General features: G+C 40.0%; 1 protein-coding gene across 4 annotated transcripts in view; it reads right to left on the bottom strand.

The window, feature by feature from the left end:
* trpm3 (transient receptor potential cation channel, subfamily M, member 3) overlaps positions 1-22,160 on the bottom strand; it is a 132,260-nt gene that overhangs the window by 6,254 nt on the left and 103,846 nt on the right. For 2 of the 4 annotated variants that reach the window (XM_068703380.1, XM_068703379.1), the window contains exons 13-24: positions 19,001-19,141; positions 17,268-17,297; positions 15,430-15,722; positions 13,587-13,815; positions 10,984-11,151; positions 7,672-7,812; positions 5,944-6,072; positions 5,064-5,315; positions 3,907-4,081; positions 1,498-1,648; positions 530-723; positions 230-362 (exon numbers count right to left, since the gene is read on the bottom strand). In XM_068703380.1, the coding sequence (XP_068559481.1) occupies positions 230-362; positions 530-723; positions 1,498-1,648; positions 3,907-4,081; positions 5,064-5,315; positions 5,944-6,072; positions 7,672-7,812; positions 10,984-11,151; positions 13,587-13,815; positions 15,430-15,722; positions 17,268-17,297; positions 19,001-19,141 (2,036 nt within the window). Of the gene's footprint in view, positions 1-229; positions 363-529; positions 724-1,497; positions 1,649-3,249; positions 3,379-3,906; positions 4,082-5,063; positions 5,316-5,943; positions 6,073-7,671; positions 7,813-10,947; positions 11,152-13,586; positions 13,816-15,429; positions 15,723-17,267; positions 17,298-19,000; positions 19,142-22,160 lie in introns of all 4 variants that reach the window. The other 2 variants (XM_068703377.1, XM_068703378.1) reach the window with 2 other exon arrangements.

Here is a 22,160-nt window from a genome sequence, read left to right as displayed (position 1 = left end):
TGTCCCTAAAAGCATTTTTTTTTGTATCTTAGTTCCATTGTGCTGTGTGCATATTGCAGGATGTATTTTTGCTTTGAGCACTATAACATCTATAGGTCAGGTTTATGTTCCTTCACATCCTCTATCAACTGTCAGACAGCACATTAGACTTATTTGTAAACCAATTTGCCATAGGCTGGAGGTTTAAGGTAGAATGCAGAGAGAGGTTTTCTGTGCAGCCATGTCCGACCTTTCAGAAGTGACTCTGATCCTCTCATCGTTAGAGGAGTGGAATCGGTCATCTTTCTCTCTGAAGTACTCTTCTATGCATTGCTCCTCAAAGTCGTGGACTTTCTTCAGCTCATCCTCTGTGATGAAAAGTTCTGCGGATGAAAGAGTTTGAGGAAGTGATAATGCTTCAGTATCATATATAATTTTTTGATTCACAGTATAATAATATATAAAGTTCAATCCAAAATATATATAGTTGCTAGCGTTGCAGCGCTAAATGTCTATTGATAATGCTTGCTAATGTTTATTTGCCACTCACTCAGTCCATAGTCCCTCTCGTCGTCGTCATGCTTGCGCCAGCGACAACACAGATGCTTAAGGACCATAGTTATGTGACTGAAGATGATGAGGGGTGGAGGAAGGACTGGGCGCTCATGGAAGGTCATAATGAGCTGGTAGCGCTGGAATTTCCAAACCTGGTTGGAGATGGACTTCACCTCGAAGAATGTATTGCTATGATGATGGACAACGACACACAGAAATGCCACACCAACCAAGAAATATCACATCCACTGAAAGCTAATATTAACTAAATCAAGTCATCAGTGGCACAACAAAGATCACAACCAGTACAGATAGTATACAGCTTGATTGGTCGACTCCTTCACTTAGCATGCTGCTGGACTGCAGAGCCAAGTTTGGACACAGAGAATATTTGGAGATAGAAAAAAATTCAACAGCCAACACAATAAATGGCTGCCTAATGTGTAATGTGATAAAACCTTCAATTTAACAATTGTTTTTTCCCCATTGTGCACTTTTTGGTAATTACCCTGACAAATGTGTAGAAAAGGATGATCATTCTTTCAACATGGATTATTCAGAGGCACAATAACAGATCATTAACATGATAATGTCTCTGCAAACGAAGCACCATCCCATTCTGTTAATATAATTTGCTACCAGCCGTTTAATTAAACAGCAGCTCAAACACAAATTACTGTCAATTTTTTTTCTCTCTCTCTCTCACACACGCACACACACACACACACACACACACACACACACACACACACACACACACACACACACACACACACACACACACACACTCAAATGAAGTCTAAAAGACACTTCGCCCATGTCTATTTTGTTTAAAAACAGTATTAGTTTGATACTTCTATGAGTAAAATCCATGTCTCAGTGATACTGTTTTTGCATTGATGTTATTTCTATCATCATGCAGGCAAAGTAGGTGTGGAAAAGCTAAAATTATTGTTTACGTACTTGAACACAGCTATGAGTAGGTTGACGAGCAGTATGTTGGCCACCAGCAGGTAGCAGGCCATGATGGCTGGGACAATCCAGGCACCGGTTTTACAGGGAGGCAGGGCCACCACCCCCCCATCCTCTGTAGTGATGTTCTGCCCACAGGGGGCTGCACAACGCCACAAAACAAATACACACACACATAAGTTAATGCAAGGTAAACTAGGACATAGAGACTTGAAGCCATCATGAAAATGTCTGTAGAAATTTGTATATGCACAACAAATTAGAAAGACATGCAGACACACAACATAAACTAAAGACAAATTATATAGTAAAAAACTTACTTTAGCAAATTAAAATAAAGAAAACATAATACATTCAAGCACATACTGCACAATACCTTACAAGACAACAATAAAAAAACAAAGAGACAAGCAGACCTAAAATACCAAATAAAATGCATAATATTTTGCAAAAAAAAAACAAGAAGCATAATTTGTCTTTATGCTTCTAATAGAGGGGACTGGAAAGAGTGGACACTATAATGGTAGAGGCTCATGTTTGAAAATGTGCATCTGAAAACAAAATACACACCAAAACAATGCATTAATCATGTCTCATCACAAGTTGTGTTCCCAATATATTCAAACATTCAGGAGATGTTTAAAATATATTGTCACATATGTGTGCCATAGCTTCATTCAGTAATGATTGATTGTTTTGAATCGATGTATTTAAGGTACACAGTATGTTTTTTCCATCTGTGATGGTTCAGTTGCTGTGGCTTATCTGGGGAACATTCAGCATTTGTTCTTGGTTTGTTTGCCTTTGAGATTCATTCTAGTCATGCTCATCATTGCTTGATGTTCAATTGTTTCACACAATGCAGCCCAAAGACAGAGAACTGAAGTAATTTTTTTCTATAATTCAAATTTTCATCCTTAAAAATTTGGATAAAAAACTCTGACAACTGAACCACGTGAAAAAACAGATTACAGATGATGAAAGGTGGCTGATAGACATATTATGGTGTATGTGTGTATGCACTGTATGTGTTTTATATGTTCATGGTGTGATATTCATATGTAAATGTCAATGTTAGTATTAAATGTTGCCTATATTAGTATAAATATTTTTGCAATGTTGTAATTGCTCCAGTGAGAAGCTGAGCAAGTGTAAAAAAAGGGGCGGGTGATATGGTTTATGTGACAGACGGCGTTAACATGGCAGGGTCACTTCTTCAAATGAAACTAATTGAATGTCAAGGAACAAAATGAGTGGAAGAAAGATCAAGGGAATATCATACTTTCCTCTTGATGTAATAACTGACCAAAAACAAAGAGTATAAAATATTATAACACATTTGAAAAGTGCTATTGCCACGAAACAGTGCCATTTGTCAGCCAGTGCCAAAATTAGTAAGGGTAAAGTTGCTTACAAAGCATAGCCTTAGGTCAAGCTACTAGTTGGTCAATCCAAGATTTGGAGAAGAAAGGCAGCCTCATTCAACCTGTCATTCACTTTAAATTGTCTTAAACAAGCTTCTGGTATTTAAATAATATGCTGTTTAGATTTAGTAGCTGACCCAAGATACCAAACACATGAGGGCAACTTCAACCTCAGAGCATGTGGAGCCGCATGCACACTTTTGTCTCAAGTGGCCTCTAGTGGTAGGAGTGGGCATGACATGGTGGTAACGTGAGGATGATGAAGGAGAGGTGGGTTAGGTAGATGCGATTAAATTGAGGTCTATATCAATTGATTTACTGGGGGTTTGACTGCACTGGGCATTGTGGGATGGAGCACTACTACGCCAGGTTCCGTAAGTTCGTAAGTAATTGTCGGCCAGCCAGAGTTTTTCATTCAGCCTTTGCCTTAACTTCCTACTATGCATATCTGAAACAAAGAATGAAAACATTATTTCAGATCTCTTCTCTTTGGGCCACTCCTCACATTCTGTACACATCATCATATATACAACCATACAAAAAGACAACAGAACAGCACGCAAACGCACTCTCACTCTCAAGACATTTTCTCACAGACACTTTATTGAGTCAAATGTCACTTTGTCTACATGATATAAAATAATGTAGAGACATAAAAGATCAGGACAAACTCACAATAAAAAGTAATGCCCTCATGTAAGAAGTTCAGCAACTTGACAAAAAATTCTGCCGATATGGCGTTGTAGAAGCAAAATTTGTCAAGTATTTCCCAGTCATCAATTTGTTGTTATTTGTCATGTAGTACAGTATTTTAATATTTATGTGTTATAAAAGGAAAACGTCTGGTAATATGCTAACGATGGTGTGTATATGGTGACATTGCTTACATCTCTCTTCAGAGTCAGCAACTATTTTCCCCTGAATTAACAAAAATGAAGTTTATTGAAAAGCTCTGACACTCTGGCCCTAAACTTACGGTCAATCTGGTCGGCAAACACCTCTCCGTAGATCATCCAGTAAGGCATGAAGAAGATGTTCCTAGCTAGCATCCAGGATGGGTCTTCATTAGGGTTGAGGATGGCCTGACGCGCCACCCCAAAACTCATCAGCACCACCAACATGATGATCACAAAATACATCATGTCGATCATCTGACAGAGGGAGGGGGGGGGTAGAGGAGGACCGTCAAAGAGAGAAGGGAAAGAGTGAGTGGTATAAGAAGAGAAACACATGGGGAGCAGTTGGTAAGAATGCTCATAGAAAGAAAGAATGATGAAAAAAGAAGGAATGGATAAAGTGAAGAGAGCAGTCCACTAGCCTCTGTAACATTATCCTTAATATATTTTTTGATTAAATGTGATATGCATTGTCTTTCAAAAAGATGATACACATCTAATAAATAGTCACACTCGCAGGCCAAATTATCCCTTTATTCAAATAACGAGGTGCACATGAATTTGGCAGAATAACAGCATTGTGATATGTCAGACTTTGAAAAGTATGGCGGTATTTCATTTTTCTTTTACATTTACATTGTTCTCTGAACTGCTCCGACTTCAAATCTGTTTTTGGTGCCAAATATCTGGCTAAGTCATTGAATCCAAAACCACCCACCTCCATTAACCATCCACCCCAGCCCAACCCCCTCATCTTTAGCTGATTTTCATATCAAAAAGGCATTTGTGTTCTGTAGCGCACAGCCAATGTCAAAGACAGTTGATCATCAGACAAATTTGAGCCTTTGATGCCTACTCTAGTTTTGTCCTCATGTATGCATCAGAGGCTCTGATCTTGTGCTCTTTGAGATCAGACAATGAGGTTTAGAGGCACAGAAGCTCTATTAGGACCAAGCCTGTACACCACATACAAATTAAACCCTTGCAATCATGGGACTCAGTGAACTCTTATAATTAGTATGGATCATGCAGAGTAGTGGTCAGAAAGTAGAAAAATCTGACATAAATGAAGAACACATAATGGGGAAAATAAAAATGAGAAATGCTGGAGATAGAAAAGACAGACAGACAGACAGACAGACAGACACACACACACACACACACACACACACACACACACACACACACACACACACACACACACACACACAATACGCCTTCCCCTGCCTCCTCTCACCATCTTGCCAATCATCATCACATAGGGACCCAGGTACTTGTTGACCCCAAAGATGTCCAGCAGCCGGATGTACCAATAGATGATGTTGACGCAATAGATGACCCGTCCGTAGCTCATAAGCGGCGGCTCCTGGAGACGCAGAACCATGCCGATGGAGAATATGAGAATGGCCATGAGGTCTGTGATGTTCCAGTACTCCTGAAGCCACACCTTCACCTTCTGTAACAACTTCCCCGGCTCTGACATCAGGATCTAGAAGAGGGTTGGAGGGAAATTATTTGAGAACAGAGAGCAAGATGAGGATGCTCACATACAGGAACGATGAAAGGTGTGTTCATAAATCCAGAAATTGAAGTGAGCCCCAAAAGTGATTGAAATCGAAGCATAGAAATACAATACATCATGTCCACCATAGGAGGGCAGTATAAGTTCAACTATCAGGGCATCTAGCAGATGTCTGAGGAGGCATTGTTGTGCAGCTGAGAATGATGTGCCATAATGATTAATGCGTTTCATACACTTACAGTACAAACACAGCCACAGAGTGAGGCTGAACTGCTCCCATATGGCCACATACCTGTATTTTCTATTTACTGTTTTTCTGTTTTGGTTTTCCCATCTTTGTGTCTTGCCTTCATTTCGATCCCCCTTCCTTCTCTCTCCCCGTGACTCTTTCTTTTGCTTCCTTTTCAATGATTGCAACACAGTTTTACCTATTCATTTTGAGCTGGTTGATGGCATGGACATGATGCTTAGCCTCTCCACCACAAAACTCAGTGAATTTAAGCGTAGGCGACATTATGGTGACAAGCTTTGTGTCTATAGTTCACTAGGTAGTTAGTGGTGAAGAACTGATTAGTGTGTTATGGTACTGTTGTACCTCTCTCATTTTCTCAATGCCGTTGGTGAAGATGTAAGCGATGACAATCCACTCTTGAGGACAGGGCCACAGGTCCATCTTTACCAGGACAATGTAGTTGAACAACATCAGGTAGCCCACGTAGGCCAACTATGTAAAAACAACACAGCAGAGGAAAATCAGCAGGGACACATTTATGGCTATGCGCTAGTTGTTTCTGGCTTTTCCCACAATGGCAAACTGTACATCAATAAAGTTCAGACAAATAAACTGACTTGAAGGGTTTTTGTGTGCAACTGCTCAAATTAAATGGTTATTTAGTAAATGATTGACCCTCATTATACCTCTCTTTAATGCGTTTTTTCAGATTTGATGTCAAGACGCCTGATTGCTATACCTCCAAACTTGGCCTGAAAATGTCCATTATGTGTCTCCTGCGGCTGTATCTATTTAAATCCATGTCAGCTGTTCACTTTTAATATGTCCTGCACTTATTTGCGCACTGTGGCTTATCATGAGACTAGTTAAAAAAATTCTGATCACAATGCAAACCAAACCATCTAAAAAAAACAGGCCTGGACGACCTGACACAAATGTATTCAAAATCCATTTTATATGTTTTCCTCATTCAAAGGTCCTGACGTTACTAGATTTCAATCAGATATTTGACATTTTTGATTCAGCGACTGCTCTAGTATCCTCCAAGATCATTTCAACTGCATGAACAGCTGAGATGATACAGAGTTTAACAGCCATGCAAAACTGTTACTACTTTTAAATTTGTTAGCAAAACAAGAAGGTTTGACATATTTAAATGATAAAGTAACTACAAACAAACTGGGGATGGTGCATTCTTCAGTCCATGCCTAAATCAAGTTTTCCAGTGAAGTTTGAAGGTAAAGTGGTTTTAATAATTTGTGACTGGGACTGTCAATCCCTCCAACATGCACAGCGTGATAAGTTTGACTAATTTTACTTTAAATGGGGCAGACATTTACAGTCCAATATTATTCTTTAACCTGAAGGGCAGGAGGGAGAAGTGAGGGGAGAGAAGAAGAGGGGCGTAAATAGCCAGGGAAGAGAAAATGGGATGAAACAAAACACAGTCAAAATATTTTCTCTGCATAAATAAACAGTGAAATCCCTGCTGGTGATGTTAAGAGCCGTTTTCACTGGGCGAGCAAATTGAAGGAGCCCAAGATGGGGTATGAGAGACAAAAGATCAGCTTACATCAAACATTACACATGCGCTCACAGGCAGATTCTGTACAAAACACAAGCTATACACAGACTTCAAAGACATCTTACAGAATCCAGGAAAAACAGTGTTGTACAGAAAGATGTTAAGACCATGCAAACCCTCTAAATCTCAACTTCAAATTAAGCAATATTTACTTATTTGTAAAACTTAATTCAAAGGCAATATGCCATGACTCAAGAGATTTCAGTGTGTTTACACTGTTAATACAAAACCTCTTTGTTTGATCTTCAATCCCTTTCACTGGCCTGTACTTTTTCACTGTGTTGCTTCCATCAGTCTCCCCATCTCTTTCATACTAAACCATCTAACCCCAGTAAAGCTGTGTAATGACAGGGAGGAAGAGGAGGATAATAAAGATACAGGCACTGTGGCAGGAGAAGCTAACAGCAGGGAACCAGGAATTGATGCGGTTGCAGAATTACAGTGAGCACTGACACTGCCAACAGGAAGCTGAGCATGTAGGTGGTGTTGCAGAAGCCGACACTGACCGTATGGAACCAGAACTTGACAATTGGAGCGTTGTAGAACTCGTATATCTTGCGTCCCAAGGGGATGAGGCGGTGGCGTTTCTGAACCTCCTCAACATCCTTCTTTCTGGATGTCTCTGTGGCTACCTTACCCAGCATTGCCTGGGGGAACGCAAACCCCACATGGAGCGAGGCAGGAAGGAGTGAAAGGTGTGAGGGATAAAGGGAATCAAAGAGTGGGAAGAGGGACGTGTGATGGATTGGAAAGACGGAGTAGGATGAGCGGGGGTAGATGCAGAGAGAGGACGGAGATGAAGACAAGTATGTGGAAGGTGGGATGGGAAGAGTCGAATAACAAAGAAAAAAGGAGAAAGGGGAGAGGGTTACATTATGGCTACTGCACAGTTTTAATATCATAATCAAAAAAGCAAGCACAGGCAATGTCATCATTCCAAAATGTGAAATGTGTGTTTGAGGTGGAGTGTTGGGTGAAGGCTGGTAACACAGTATGACGCAGACACAGACACTCATGGATTGTGTCTCAGACAACAATTAAGAGACAGAAGAGAGACAAGATAATGACAGAAAGAAGACAGAAAAAGAAAAAAGATAAGACATAGATATTTCAATCTGTGACACATTTCCTTATCCATGAGAGAGGGTTCGAAGCCCACTGTTTTTATGGGTCATGGTCTTAATGTCAAAGCAACACCAGACCTCTGAGGGAGTTCATTCAGGGAATTGTATTGTATGTCAGGGGGTGGATCTATATATATACACGTATATACTGCTCTAAAAAGGCAGAATGCAGTAATTACCTATTACCTAACTTCAAAGCGGATCTAAACCAAACACACAATATCTGAACTTTGGCTGTGTAGCTCCTGCACTCTGGATTGGTAATCTGTGTGCTGGTAGGACTTGTTGCAGCATTTACTGCACTCTCTGCCATGGAAAGAGTGCTAACTAGACAGTGAAAGCTAGCTTGCGGGGCAGCTAGCAAAGCAAAAACAAAGTTTAGTTATGGATTTTCTCCCAAGTGGCTATCTGTAAATTAAAAATATAGATTTTGATGAAATTACATTTTGGTTACTTAGTATGCTATTCCACATAATTAAGACTGCAGCATAAAAAACAGCCTAAACTCCTACTAAAGCTAGCTAGCATAGCAGATCTCTGTAGCTGCCATGTAATGTTTGACTAGTGAATATTATGTGATTTAGTGTAGTTAAGCTATCTTTAAATCACATATTTATATCTAATAAATAAATGTATTATATTGATTTAAACATATCATATACATAATATAAGTCTTAAAAGTACTAAGACAGATAGAAACTTGGCCAAACACTGAAATATTTGATTATATTCTCTATATAATAGAATGCTGCAGTGATGACATGTTTTGTAAGTCAACCCCGGAAGTTAGCGTCTCACAAAAAAATTGCTCATTCCAGCAGCACTCTACAATCTAAAATTAAAGGTAATTTTCTCAAATACTAGTTAAAATGGATAAGAAAGCTAAGAGAACATATTTTATTAGTAGATAGTTTTTAGGTATTGAATAGTTTCTAGGCAATGTTTTTTGGGGAAAATTAATCAACCCAAAAAGCGTAAAATTAAAGCATTACAAATCTTTTATCTGTTTTACAGTTTGCCATCCAGTCTGAAAACTTTTAACCCTTTCTCAACTTCCCTGTGTTGTTACTGCACTCTGCCTTTGTAGGGCAGTAGCAGACCTGGGCAAAGATAAAATGTTTGAAACTCTGTCGACATATTTGAAATATATGATCAGGAGTTGGTTGAAGTTCCCAGGCTACTGAATAGGTACAATAGTGATAAAACCATCACTAAGAAATCAAAGAAGAAATCACCATCGGTAAGGAATTAATGGATTTCTATTTTTTCCAAATAAGAAAAACATATCCAGCTTCAAGTTTTGTCTAAGGCACACACAGACAGGGCCTTCAGGGTGAAAAGATTCAGATGCCAGTGTGTGAATCACACCATGCCTTTACTGTATCGAACATGCACATTATCCAATCAGCAAGTGGACAAAAGCTATCACACAAGCTATAGTATTCATCACAGTGTGGTTTATCTAAAGCATCTGAGGATAAAACAATACAATCTCCCTCTGTGGTGTAGCAGTCTGTGTATATCTGTATGAATCTTTGTGTGATTCATAAGTATCTGAAGGTGCATTTGTACAGTCAGAAGCCAGGGCTATAGGAAGGGGCTCATTGCAAATGCATTCTCTGGCAGCAAGGTCTTTTGTTTAACACCATGTGCCTCAAAGACTGCATGTGTAAAATCACCCATTTGCGCTGGCTTGCTGGCTGTGCTCAATGCAGATGGAGAGTATGTACAGGGGTGCTGAGGGGCGTTCAACTTCAGTTCAATCATTTAATGGAACAACCTTAGATCCAGTTTATGTCTTAAAATTGTGTTTAAATTCCAGTCTTCCTTTAACACACAAATTGGATCTTGGTATCATCTCCAGAATTGATTGGATTGAAATGAAACACGTCCTAATCCTACTGTACATCCATGTCTATGCAGATGGACCAACTCTTCCACTGTGAGCCGGGAGAAGGTGCTCAGACTCTGCATGATTTAAGCTCTGCAGCAGCAGGCGGACATGGTTACATAATGCAAAAGCCTGGGCCTCCCATGCTCAGCAGCCAACATGCTGAGTGGTATGCTGCAGCAAGCCATCATCATGATGGGAGAGAGTGAGGGGCAGCAATCGGCTAGCATACAGTACTGTACCTCAATCAGAACTGAGCTTGGAGAGAGGGAGAAAGAGAGAAAGAACTAGAGAGAGAGAGAGGGAGCTGAAAGCTAAAGAAATAAAGGAGCAAAGAGAGCGCTGGGCAGAGAACAAGAGGGACCATAGGAAAGGCAGAGAGAAATAGAGGAGATAGATGGAAGAAGAAACATACACGAGGGAACCCACAAGCGGCGACAGACTGAGACGCTACAACTCCACGACCATGTCTTTGCTGAGACGACGAGAAACAGGAAAGGTCTATTTGGCTGGAATGGGTCCAGCTGGCCCGAATAGAGAAACAAGTATGTGTGTGTAGAGAACTGTGTGCGTATTTGTGTGCGTATCGACATGTCATTGTGGACGAAAAAAACATAAAACTGGTCCACGAGAGATATTTACAAAGGACACAGTATCTGGGCTATGTATTCAATGATTTTATAGTCTCAACAAAGCAAGTGTGTATTGTCTAAAGTTTGAATATGTGTATAAATTCTGAGATGCAGGGCTGAGGTGGGTTCTCTCACCACGGAGTTGTACTGCGCCTCACAGTAAGATCTTACTGTGAACTCCATGTCTTCCTCCTCCTTCTCCTTGACTGGTTTCTCAGGCTCCTCCTCCTCCTTCTCCTGCAGGTAGGCCTCCTGATCCTGGGGCATGTAGGACATCTCATCCTTGTTCTTGAACTCCAGACTCAGGATGGATGGTGGCAGAAGCAGCCCTAAGATTACCTGGGTGATGAGAAAGACAGAAAGTGAAGGAGGAGGAGGATGGAAAGTTAGGGAGAGGAGCTGGAAGCAACAAATCACAGATGAGACAAAAGTGTACAGTTTTCTGAGTTCTGCTGTGGAAATTAGGACACACGGAGTCTCGAACAAACCAACCTTCATTATTGGTCTGCGACACACACTTTTCAAACTCACATAATGACAATGTACCCACATGAACACCCATCATGCCCCGGCTGAAAGCTTTGGTATTTAAGACAACCAAGCAAGTGCTCTCATTGCTGAAGTCAATTACAAAAGCATTAGTCCAGACAGGAAGCAAGGTTGCTTTGCTGCCACGATGTATGAGAGGGACACACACTTCAGACACAAACCAGGCAACCATGAAATGCAATAGAGAGGCTTTTAACGCAGAGGGAAGGTGAAGAACAAGGGAAAGAGAAGTAGATGTATAGCTGTGTAATCGAGTGACTTCTTATCACTGGAAGCAGCTGTCTTAGAATAATTTAAGAGTGAAATTCAGCTGTTTTCATTCCATCGTCTACTGGTTCAAACTTGAACGGAAATGTAAGCAATTTAAGTTTACATGGATTTCTGAGGTATGCAAATTAAGACAGTTTATTTCATAATTTAATAACAAAGCTCTCAGTAAAGTCAGATGGCAAAATTACTAAATATATGAAAAGGATAGTTTTGGGGTGAAGGAACAGGATTAGTGACAAATACAATTACAACCACAGCACAGAAACTGATGTCTCAGCTTCTCTTGTCAACAGTAGTGTCAAGGAGTCAAAAGCAAAGATGTCAGTAATTTGTCATACTTATTGATGTGAGAAGTAATCAATATACTCATCTTTGCAATTCATAGTCCATCTGTAGCCTTCAGTTACCATGTTCTGATATGAGTTAGCGTGTTGGAGGGTAGTACATGGCTGCCCTCACAACTATAGCAACTCAGAAATGTGCACACATATTATCTTGACAACATTTTGACAACGTTATTTGCTGTATATCATGAACTCCTGGGGGCACCGAATCTTGTTTGTTCCACTCGTGGTTTCCTTTCTGTCTTTCTGCTTCAATGAGCTTGCTTTAGCAGCGCCCTCTCTCCCTCCCTCCTGCAAAGGCCAAACCACACTTAAAGCACTGTATCTGCCCTGCTCCATGAAGTTAGCCAGCCAGACCCATCATCCTGTCTCACCCTATGTATGAATGAGTGTGAACCCAGGCTTCCCTTCAGCAACTCCCAGGGCAACTCTTCATTATAAATAACTCTAACCTCCCTGATCTGAGCAGCTGCCTCCTATCAACCTCCTGCCAGACGTCTGGAAGACCCACATGAGCAAAAATTGCTCAAAAGTCAACCACCAGTCTTCACCGAAACCTCTCCCCTTGTCTCAAAGGGATGTTTACCACACAAGCCTCCATATGAAATATGTGGGAATTATTTTGAGTAATTAAGGTCAGTTCTTCTGTCCCCTTTGGCTTAAGAGAATACTTTTTAGGATTATAAATGAAGTTGTGGTGGAAGTTCAACCAGGAGGGCAACCGCGCCCGACATACTCCTAAAGTTTCTCTTTCCTCTGGCAAATTTTCCTCCTCTTCTCTGTCGTCTCAAGATAACTATACTGTATCACAAGACACTTGAGATTTCACAGTTGACTATTAAAACTATTAAAACACCTGCATTTATCTGTTATCAACATTACTCTGTTGGTCTCTTTGATTGAACTGAACTGCGTACAATGTACTGGTTGAAAATTCTGCTGCCAGGCTTTTAATGGGCAACAAAAGCATCACAGTTAATTTCAATGTTGTACTATTCACTCTTAAACTCTATGTTTGGTATAATATCATCTCAAACAGACTTACTCTGGTTACCTGTCCAGTCCAGTGTGCACAACATGTGGAGAACATTCTTGGGAATGAGTCATCTTGGTCAAACCACAGTTATAACCAGACAGATTAGTATACTGTCATTTTTCCACCTGTACGGTTTGGATCGTACATGGCATAATAGGTATTTCATACTGCAATTTCTCTATACTATCAGCCAACATATGTATTTATACATTTGTAGTAAGCTGATACTGGGCGGCCTCTGCTTTTAATATAGGCACATTATGTCCAAAGCAATATACAGTTTTTCATAAATGTTCAACAGAAAGGTAAACATCAACTCTCTCCTCTAGCTTCACATCCGCACATTTCCACACATCACACCTGGTAGTTGTCATGTACAACCACTCTCCACTTTTCTGTGAGCCAATCAGCAGATCCACAGCAGTGATTTAGGCTGCCTCTATGGTAGTTTCTCAACTCTGCCTCTCTAACGTCGAAGCCTGAAATCACTGTGAAGTGCACAGACCATTTATATAATGTAAGTATGTGTTTCTTTACCCAGAGGTTATCCCAAACATCTGGCTCACTTCTATTACCTTCAAGCCTGAGTTCTTGCGCATGCGCAGGCGTCCCATCCACATGTCGGTCAGAAGCATCTGACTGCAGGTGTGAGCGATGAAATCTCTGTGTTTGGCCGCTACCGCCAGCTGCAGGCAGGTGGCGTTGCTCCAGTTCTTCAGCTCGTACGTCAGAAGCTTCATGGCCATCTGCTCATCCTGTTTATAGGACTGGTCTAGGAGTTCCACTGCCAGCTGGCCAAACTCTCTGGGAAATTATATGCAGAACATATACAGGCACACTAAGACATGAACAGAGACAATGACACACTTTGTCTAAACATGTAAAAATGTAATGAATCTGGTCAAGGAATCAGTGACCATCTGGCCAAATTTTTAAGGAGATTAGATTATTTGCATGCAAATACTTGCACACACACACACACACACACACACACACACACACACACACACACACACACACACACACACACACACACCAATACAACACTTTGCATATTAACACAGCACATGAGCATGGTCAAGGCCTTACATGACAAGCATATCTAATTCTTTTAGTCAATGCAGACACATGTTTACAGCAAAGACAGACAAAATTCTCCCTGGTAATTATGTCTGTATCTTGTCCAAGGTGAATGGGGTTGTTCAAGTTTATAATGTGTGTATACTGCATGCTGAACAGAGGAAGCTGTGCGCAGATTTCAAAGTTACGATGACAGAACTACAGAGATAATATGACATAGTTATTTGGGAAAAATCTGAATATGGGACTGTAATGTGGCCATCACACACATACATATACACAAATTTGCACTATCAAATTTTCAAAATTGCAAAGCACCACCCCACCAGCATTTTAATACATCCCCTTCCAGACAATAAAAACATAAATCAATGCTCTGAGATCAAGTTTCACCCTAATTTCAGCCTCTGAAAAACACACAGCACAATATCGCACACTACACTGGAAAGCAATCTGTCCTGTGTAGTATAATGTGTAAAACAAGTCACTAACATGGCTGGGGTTTGGGAGAGTTACAAAACAAGGGCTCACAATGTCTTGATGCATAGCACATAACACAGTTTAGCAGAGTTGTATGAACAACTGAATATGTTTCTGTTTTTGTGAGAGGCTTTTCAAATGACTTATATGATATATCAAGAAATATAAAAGGGGAATATTCCAAACTTATTTACAGCTTGTTTGCAAGTGCCTCGGAAAGTAAAACCAACTCCCTACAGCATGTAGGAATTACTGTATGAACTTCCACACATTTTACTTTTCACACGTTCACACAAATATCCCTCGAGTTTATCCAAACACACACAGAAATGCGTTTACAAACACTATGTAAAGATTACATGAAGATATAAAAATGTATGTAGATAAATGAGCTCTGCTAAGGAAGCCAGGCAAATTATCTGTGGAAAGTAAACTCAAAATATGCTGCTGTTCTTCGAAAATGTGTGTGCGTGTGCGTAGGGAGTTTTGGTTGGTGTGGCTGTGCTTCATTTCCAGTATCTAAAAGATTTCCCCCTAATTAACAGAGCCATAATTCTTATCTCTAGGTGATTACCTTCGTCTCAAATGCATATCCTAAACTTACGAAAATACATGTTACAAGATTTTTGTATTTATGACACTTACATCCCATAGGAGTTGAAGGCATGTTAGTGTGTTTGTGTGTCTGCACATAGGTGATGGAGTGTGAAGGTATATGTTGCCGTCTAGACTCACCACTCAACTTCGCATTAATCATTTAGTGCAGAAATGTTTCTGTGAGAGAATTCGTGCTCAGGACTACAAAATCACACGTAACTGAAATATCGCGACAGATGGCACATATTTCGTTTCACCCACCTGGAGTTGTGGTTTAGTTCCTGGGAGATGTCATCCACCATGTCATTCTCTGAGGCTTCATGTGCCATGGCTTTACAAAGCTTACATGCTACTAAGGCCTTGGCCATGGCCTCTTCCCCATGCTGCCAAAAGAACAGCGCCATCTTCTGACGTTTCATTAGCACAGCCCACACCATAAGCTCATGGAAGGGGAAAGGGAAGTGGTTTATTTCGGGGTCGTCCAAATCGATGTCTACTTCCTCCTCTCGTTTGCGTGTCGTCTTCTGGCGGCCTCTGCGGATGGGCATGTCATCCTGCAGATCCAGAGCAAGTTAGTTGGGTGGGAAAGGTTAGGAGACGGCTATGTTGATATACATATTTTGGAGTGACTTGTTACGGATTATGTTTATTACCAGAACAAGATTAGAAGTGTTTTAAATTGATGCTGAACTATTTATGTATGTATTTATGTAGCTTTGGGTTTTGAATTCGAAAAGAAACCCAAGAATGTGTTTCGAACCGTTGACTTTATCTCTGAAGGACTAGCCCTGTGTTTGGCCACATAAGTCTAATGTCTAGAGGGGTCATGTCACCTGCGAACATTTTCATCTTGTATTTTTGAAAATTGCTCGCACTTCACATGGTGAAAGTTAGTTGAATCCAGAAGCAAAATCAGACTTTGGTGGACTAAGGTGGAAGGACAAAATGCTACACAGAAAATATACATAACAGGCATAGTCTTATACACTTTTCAATAAAATCTTCTCGTAGGATTTTACTTTTTATGTCTCCAGGTTAACTCCCTGTCTCTGGAGAGATTGACACTGCCAGTTAGTGTCTTAATGGCGTGTCAGCAGGGCGACATTGACCTCCAATAATTTCACATTTTAACAGTTGAGGACTACTGACAGGTAATCAATTACAGAGATCTAAGAAATGACCTTCAGTGGTTTTTACAATTGCTACTTGCTTTCAGACAGATTACCTGGATATGATAACAGTGTAGTAAATTACACAGTAATACTAGAAAGTGACACTCAGTTTATAGTAGTTTGTGATTTTATGGATATTTAGAAATGATTGCAGAGCCATATATTTATGGCTACTATGTCCAGATTGCCATACTGATTAAATGATAAACTGGAATACAAAAAGAGAGCAAGGCATTGAGGTAATGACTTCGACAGACACGAACAAAGAGACAACACACACTAACAGGGAGACGGATTTCAAAAAGGCAGACATACAAAGGAATGGACAGCCATGCACATTAGATATATGTACCTCTGAGAAAACTGTAGACACATACTGTGATAAAAGCTTTATGATTTAGATACTTCATGGTTTGTACACCATGGATACACGGTAGTACACAAACAATGTATTATGTAAACCCTTTTAGGTCAGCCATTATCAATTCAGTTCAATGTAACTGGGCTGCTCTGACATGTGTTATAAGAGTTATATACATGTATACTGTCTGGAACCATGAAGCAGTTATGTAGTCATATATTTTTGTTTAGTTTTTTTTCATATCATAAATCTGTGAAAAAAGGAAATTGAAAAAATATTTGTACAAGGTAGTGGGAAATGTATGAATAATGTTATCTGACGACGAGCCTTCAACTGGCTCAAACGTGTATACAGATTGCCAGCAAAATAAATTAAATATGCCTCAAGGTCTTCCTTTCAAAGACAGTAAGGCACACAGCACACACTTGACGACTACTTTTGCTGAAAAGGTCCTGCAGAATGACTATACAATCAACACGTTATGAGGGAAAAGAGTGTGTTTTCAACGAGGGAGAGGAATAGTGAGGAAATGACTGAATAAAAATCTTGATGAGATCAACACTCACCTCCATCCCCAGCAGTTTCAGGGCTTTAGGCTAGAAAAGCAACAAAAACATAAACAAGCAGAACAAGACTTTGTCTAATGTATTTTATAGAGTAATTTACTCTATAAACACAACATAGCACAGATTGACAGACAGACTCACTCACATGAGACCAGAAATCTTCTACGGTAAGTCACTCACTTTAAGTTTAATGATGTTCGTTAAAAATGGCAGTTTGGTTCTGTTGTGATTCACAGTATGCTGTACAGCATCAATCTCTTACGGTTGCATGTTTGCATGTATTAAAAGCAGAGTGTATTTGTGCATTTGGTACAGTACTGTGTAGCTGTATTAAAACAGGGCATGTCTGAATTATGCATTCATGAGCCATCATCTGAGTTGGTAAAAATAGCTCAGGTCTCCTGTGGGGATTTTGATATCTGCATTTATTTCAAGGCTTTGTTCTTAGTTAACATGTTTGTGTGTGTGCGTGTGTATGTGCGCGCACACACGTGACTATGTGATCGCATGTTTATTTCATCTACAAAATCACAGTAAATCTCTCTCTCTCTCTCTCTCTCTCTCTCTCTCTCTCTCTCTCTCTCTCTCTCTTTCACTTTATCTGCGTCTGTCCAGCTGCTTTGTTGCCTCCATGGCAGACATACAAAGTGATAAACAGGCACATGAATACTCACATACACACACTCACAAACACATACTCAAACATACAAACACAGAGGTACACAATCAAGCAGAATTATGGTGTTTCTGACACAGCTGTGTATACTTCTATTTTCATCACACCTGTGGCGTTGTGTGAGGTATTGAGGCAGAATGAGAGAATTATACATCAGAACATGAACATAGAGTAAATAATGTGCAGTTTGTGTGGTGTAAAACACACAACCTCCAAATACTACAGCATATGATTTCAGTGATCAGTTGTGCTAATCAGTGAGATGAATACTGTAGTAATTGATATGAAGTGTGTATATTATTGGGATTATGATGGCACACGATGAAGAGCCACTACTATAGATGAATGGTTTGTTGCATCGTGTGTCTACTTGATGACGAAATGGAGAATAACAGGAGGACGACTTTTATGTTCGACCTCTGCTGATGAACAGCACCTTGATTGGAGGTGATCAGAATTTGTGTGGATTTAGTGACAATGAATTCCCTAAAGCAACGTTTTCAATGCAATATTTTTTAATGGTATAATTTTGGGCTGTCAGGCTGAGATATATAGATGTATATTCCATCCTAATGCTCCATTAGCTAACAGATGCACCTTGAAGATAAGCTAACCAAAATAGTAGTGGTCAGTTGATTTTTTCCTGCCATTTCAGTCAAAGAGTTTCCTGATATTAATAAAAACCTAAACTTTTAAACAAAACAAAGCTCAGAATCCACTTGCAGTAAAAAATTACAGTACATAGTTACTCACTTTTGCCATCCCTCCTCCAAAACATCAAGTATCACACTTGCTCAGGTTTCCCGCTCATTCGGTCATGTCACAACTAACGTGCACATGCTAATTTACTACTCGCATCAGCAAGGTCTGTCCTTGAGTACACGGTCCCTGATTAGTATTTCATTCATTCATTATAAAACATAATGTGGCCATATTATTCATCTTGCTCTTATCAGGGCTAATTTGATCATGAGGCTCATTTCACTGATATTGGTCCTTTGAATAATGACATTAAAAAAATGTGAAATGCATTAAATGATGAGAATCATTCACTCACCCTCTTGGGTCCAAAGAGGTTGTGGTACAGAGTTCTGAATCTCTTCCTGGTGTAGTTACACCGATATGCCCCGCCCATGAGGTATTCTATGACCAGTCCAATGTCGATGAGGCTGATGCGGTAGTCCGGGGGCAGATTTCCCTAGAAAACCATATAGTGTTAACCAGCAACAACCCAAGCCACTTGATTAATAAAGGAGGATAAACAAGAGGGATAAAGTGTACAAAACATACACACTCACTTCACAAAATCCATATCAAAGTGTTTTTGGCTATGAAAGAAAAACATGATTATCTGATTCACCTTGAAGTAGATCCAACTGAACCCTGGATATTCTCGCTTGGAAAGAACACACAATGTCAGTGAGCAAGAGCAGGGGAAATGAGACACACAGAAACTCTCAGGCAAGATCTCTCTTCCAGCCTCTTTAATAAATTGTCATCTCAACCAGACTGTGGTTCAGTTTATGTTTTTGCACTTTGCATTTTTAAAACCATTTGTATCTTGGTTTGAATCTAGAAATCTGGAGCTATTCCTCCAGTCTTGTGAATGGTTTAACCAAAAACTGGTTACAGTCTCAGGTGTGGTATTATTCCTGAAAGCTCTCTTGAACATGAATCAGTAATGCACCAAGTTGTAACTTGTTCTCTTACAGGGGAGTAGAAAGTGAGAAGAGAATCAAAACTCAGGTGCAATTTGATTCAAAGAGAAAATATAAAGACAATTGAAAAGGGCGTACATTTTTTTTTAAAAATGATTTGTTATAATTGTATTTAGGGAAATAATGAGATCTTCTCAGTGAGGTTCAATGCAGTCTTGAAGAAAGGAAAAGAAAGAGAGAGTGGTTATGTTTCATTAGCCTGGAAGAGAGGGGCAATAGCATGGAAAGACAGACAGACAGACAGCTATCAACGCTGCAGGCTAGAATCATTATTGAAATAGAAGCTCTTTCACGTCAGAACGATGACTATGTCAACTCTCGCGGCTTCTCCTCGTGCCCTCAACATCAACCCCAGATGCTGCTGTCATTATTCTGACCCCCACTGTTCCTTTGAGATACACCAATTACCTTACATATCTTTACACCTCTCTCGCTACCTCCACTACTCTCCAATCAGATGTGAGATCCCAGAAAACTGTCCTACTCATCCCTATCCTGTCGTCACATCCAAAGACTTATCATTTCATTCGTGGTAAAGCCTGGCAAAGCCCTATAGGCCATCTGATAAACTTTGAAGTAAAGAGAGTCCCAGATACTGTTTGTCTTCTAATACATCCGTGGTTCAAAGTGAACACAAAGCTTCACCTCTTCACACTCATATATATAGTTCAAAAGCACTAGTCTGCAGTCAGCCAAGCCCTCTTTAATTCCCTGTGGTAGTGAAGCTCAAGCTAATAACTGTTTGTTTACACCTTGTGTGAGTAGACACTGAGAGCTTAGAGCGCTGCTGTTTTGAATTCTGCAGTGCAGTTAAGTTCAAGTTGCTCTGCTGAAAAGTTCTCTACAACATACACTGCATTAACAGCCAGTACTTAAAGGGGCTCAATACAGAATTCTGACAATATAATTGCCTCCACATGTCACAGCTAGCAGCTAGCAGTGCAAACAACTGCAACAGTGCTGACAGAGCTAAAAGTGTTTACCTGAGCCGGACGCTACGCTTCCGTGACCACGCTGTGGGTTGTGACTGTGTCATCAGCGGTAACCGCCTTAGGCAGGGCAGAGCGACAGCCATTAGCTAACCAGTGGGATACAACAGAAAGTCTCACATGCACTAAAGCACACACAAGCATGGCCTGTCTATGAAACTCAGATTACAACACACAGAGGGAGAGTGACTTCATTCTTTCCTCAGGTAGACAATAATTTAACACTGTTTATGTTTTTTGCCAAAGGTACCGAAGCTCACCAGATTATCACAAGAATGTTCCAATACCATGTGTAATGCAATATAAATTAAGTTAGTGTTCCCATGCATCAATCGTTCAGGCCCATTTCTACTTTCAATTAGCAAAGAAAGCTAAGAAGAAAAACCACCTGTTACATTCAGAGTTTCCCCTAATATCCTGAGACACAAAGTGTATTGCTACCAACCTTTGTCCACAAAACTGCATTGTTCATTTACTCTGTAGGAAAACCAATTTCTGCTTTGGCAGCTTTAGTCTACAAGCCAATCTCTGTGATTTTCTGTTTTCTGACTCAGCTTTCACACAATCTAATGAATGAACTAGATTAAACCTGAGAGCAGCCTTCACTGGACCTTACAGCTGTTATTAGCACAACATCTGCATTTGAATCAAAACACTACCTGTGAAGAGTATGACAAAACAATCCACAGAGAAGAATGAAAATGAAAACAGCAGTGACATGGTGACTCAATCTGAGAGATGGCAGTTCAATCTAATTAGCATCATACTATGAAACAACAACGAGACACAAACACTCAGCTACACTATGGCAATTACACACAGCTCTGCAAAAAGATGAGGATGTTATGCCATGCACTACGTGGTGTATGTGTATGTGAATGTTTTGCATATGAGCAAAGTGCCGTTGTGGGAGAATATTAACTGCATATTTTCTCTGCACCAACGTGAGATCAGAATTGTGTTTAAAGACAGAAAAGAGGTAAAGAAGGAGTGATTACAACATCAAGCCTCTTCAGCGACTCTCAGAGGAGCATGCGGCGTTACTGTAATCACTAACATTTTAATTAATGAACATATTTCAATGCTAATGGTGGTGTTGCTGACCTCTCAATCATCTCTCAACAGTGGGATCAATCCTAATTGGCATGCAGACATGTGCTGAATTTAAAGTTCTTGGTTTCTGCATTTTATTGCAGTAATCATCAAGATTATATGGGAGATGTGCAGCAAAAAACACTTTTGGCTTTGGCTTAAGTGCAGCCAAAACCTATACAAAGAGAGAGGATTCCACCATGTCAGCGTCTTAAACATGTAAAATACACAGCCCTGATGAAAAATAAAATCTATGTTATGTAAGGGAATGTGCAATATCACTATTCAAAGAATCAGATGATACTGCATGCTAAAGGATCACACTTAATACTGTTTTTTATTAAAACAAATAAAAACAGATTGTGTCTACTGAGTTCTTCCTTCTCAGCCTCACAGCTGTTCCACTGCGGCTTCAGTT

This window comes from Cebidichthys violaceus, unplaced genomic scaffold, assembly GCF_023349555.1.
Source record: "Cebidichthys violaceus isolate CVI_PGR_0920_01 unplaced genomic scaffold, fCebVio1.0.p SCAF_9, whole genome shotgun sequence".
NCBI classification, from domain to species: Eukaryota; Metazoa; Chordata; class Actinopteri; order Perciformes; family Stichaeidae; genus Cebidichthys; species Cebidichthys violaceus.
This window is presented reverse-complemented; position numbering and strand designations above follow the sequence as displayed.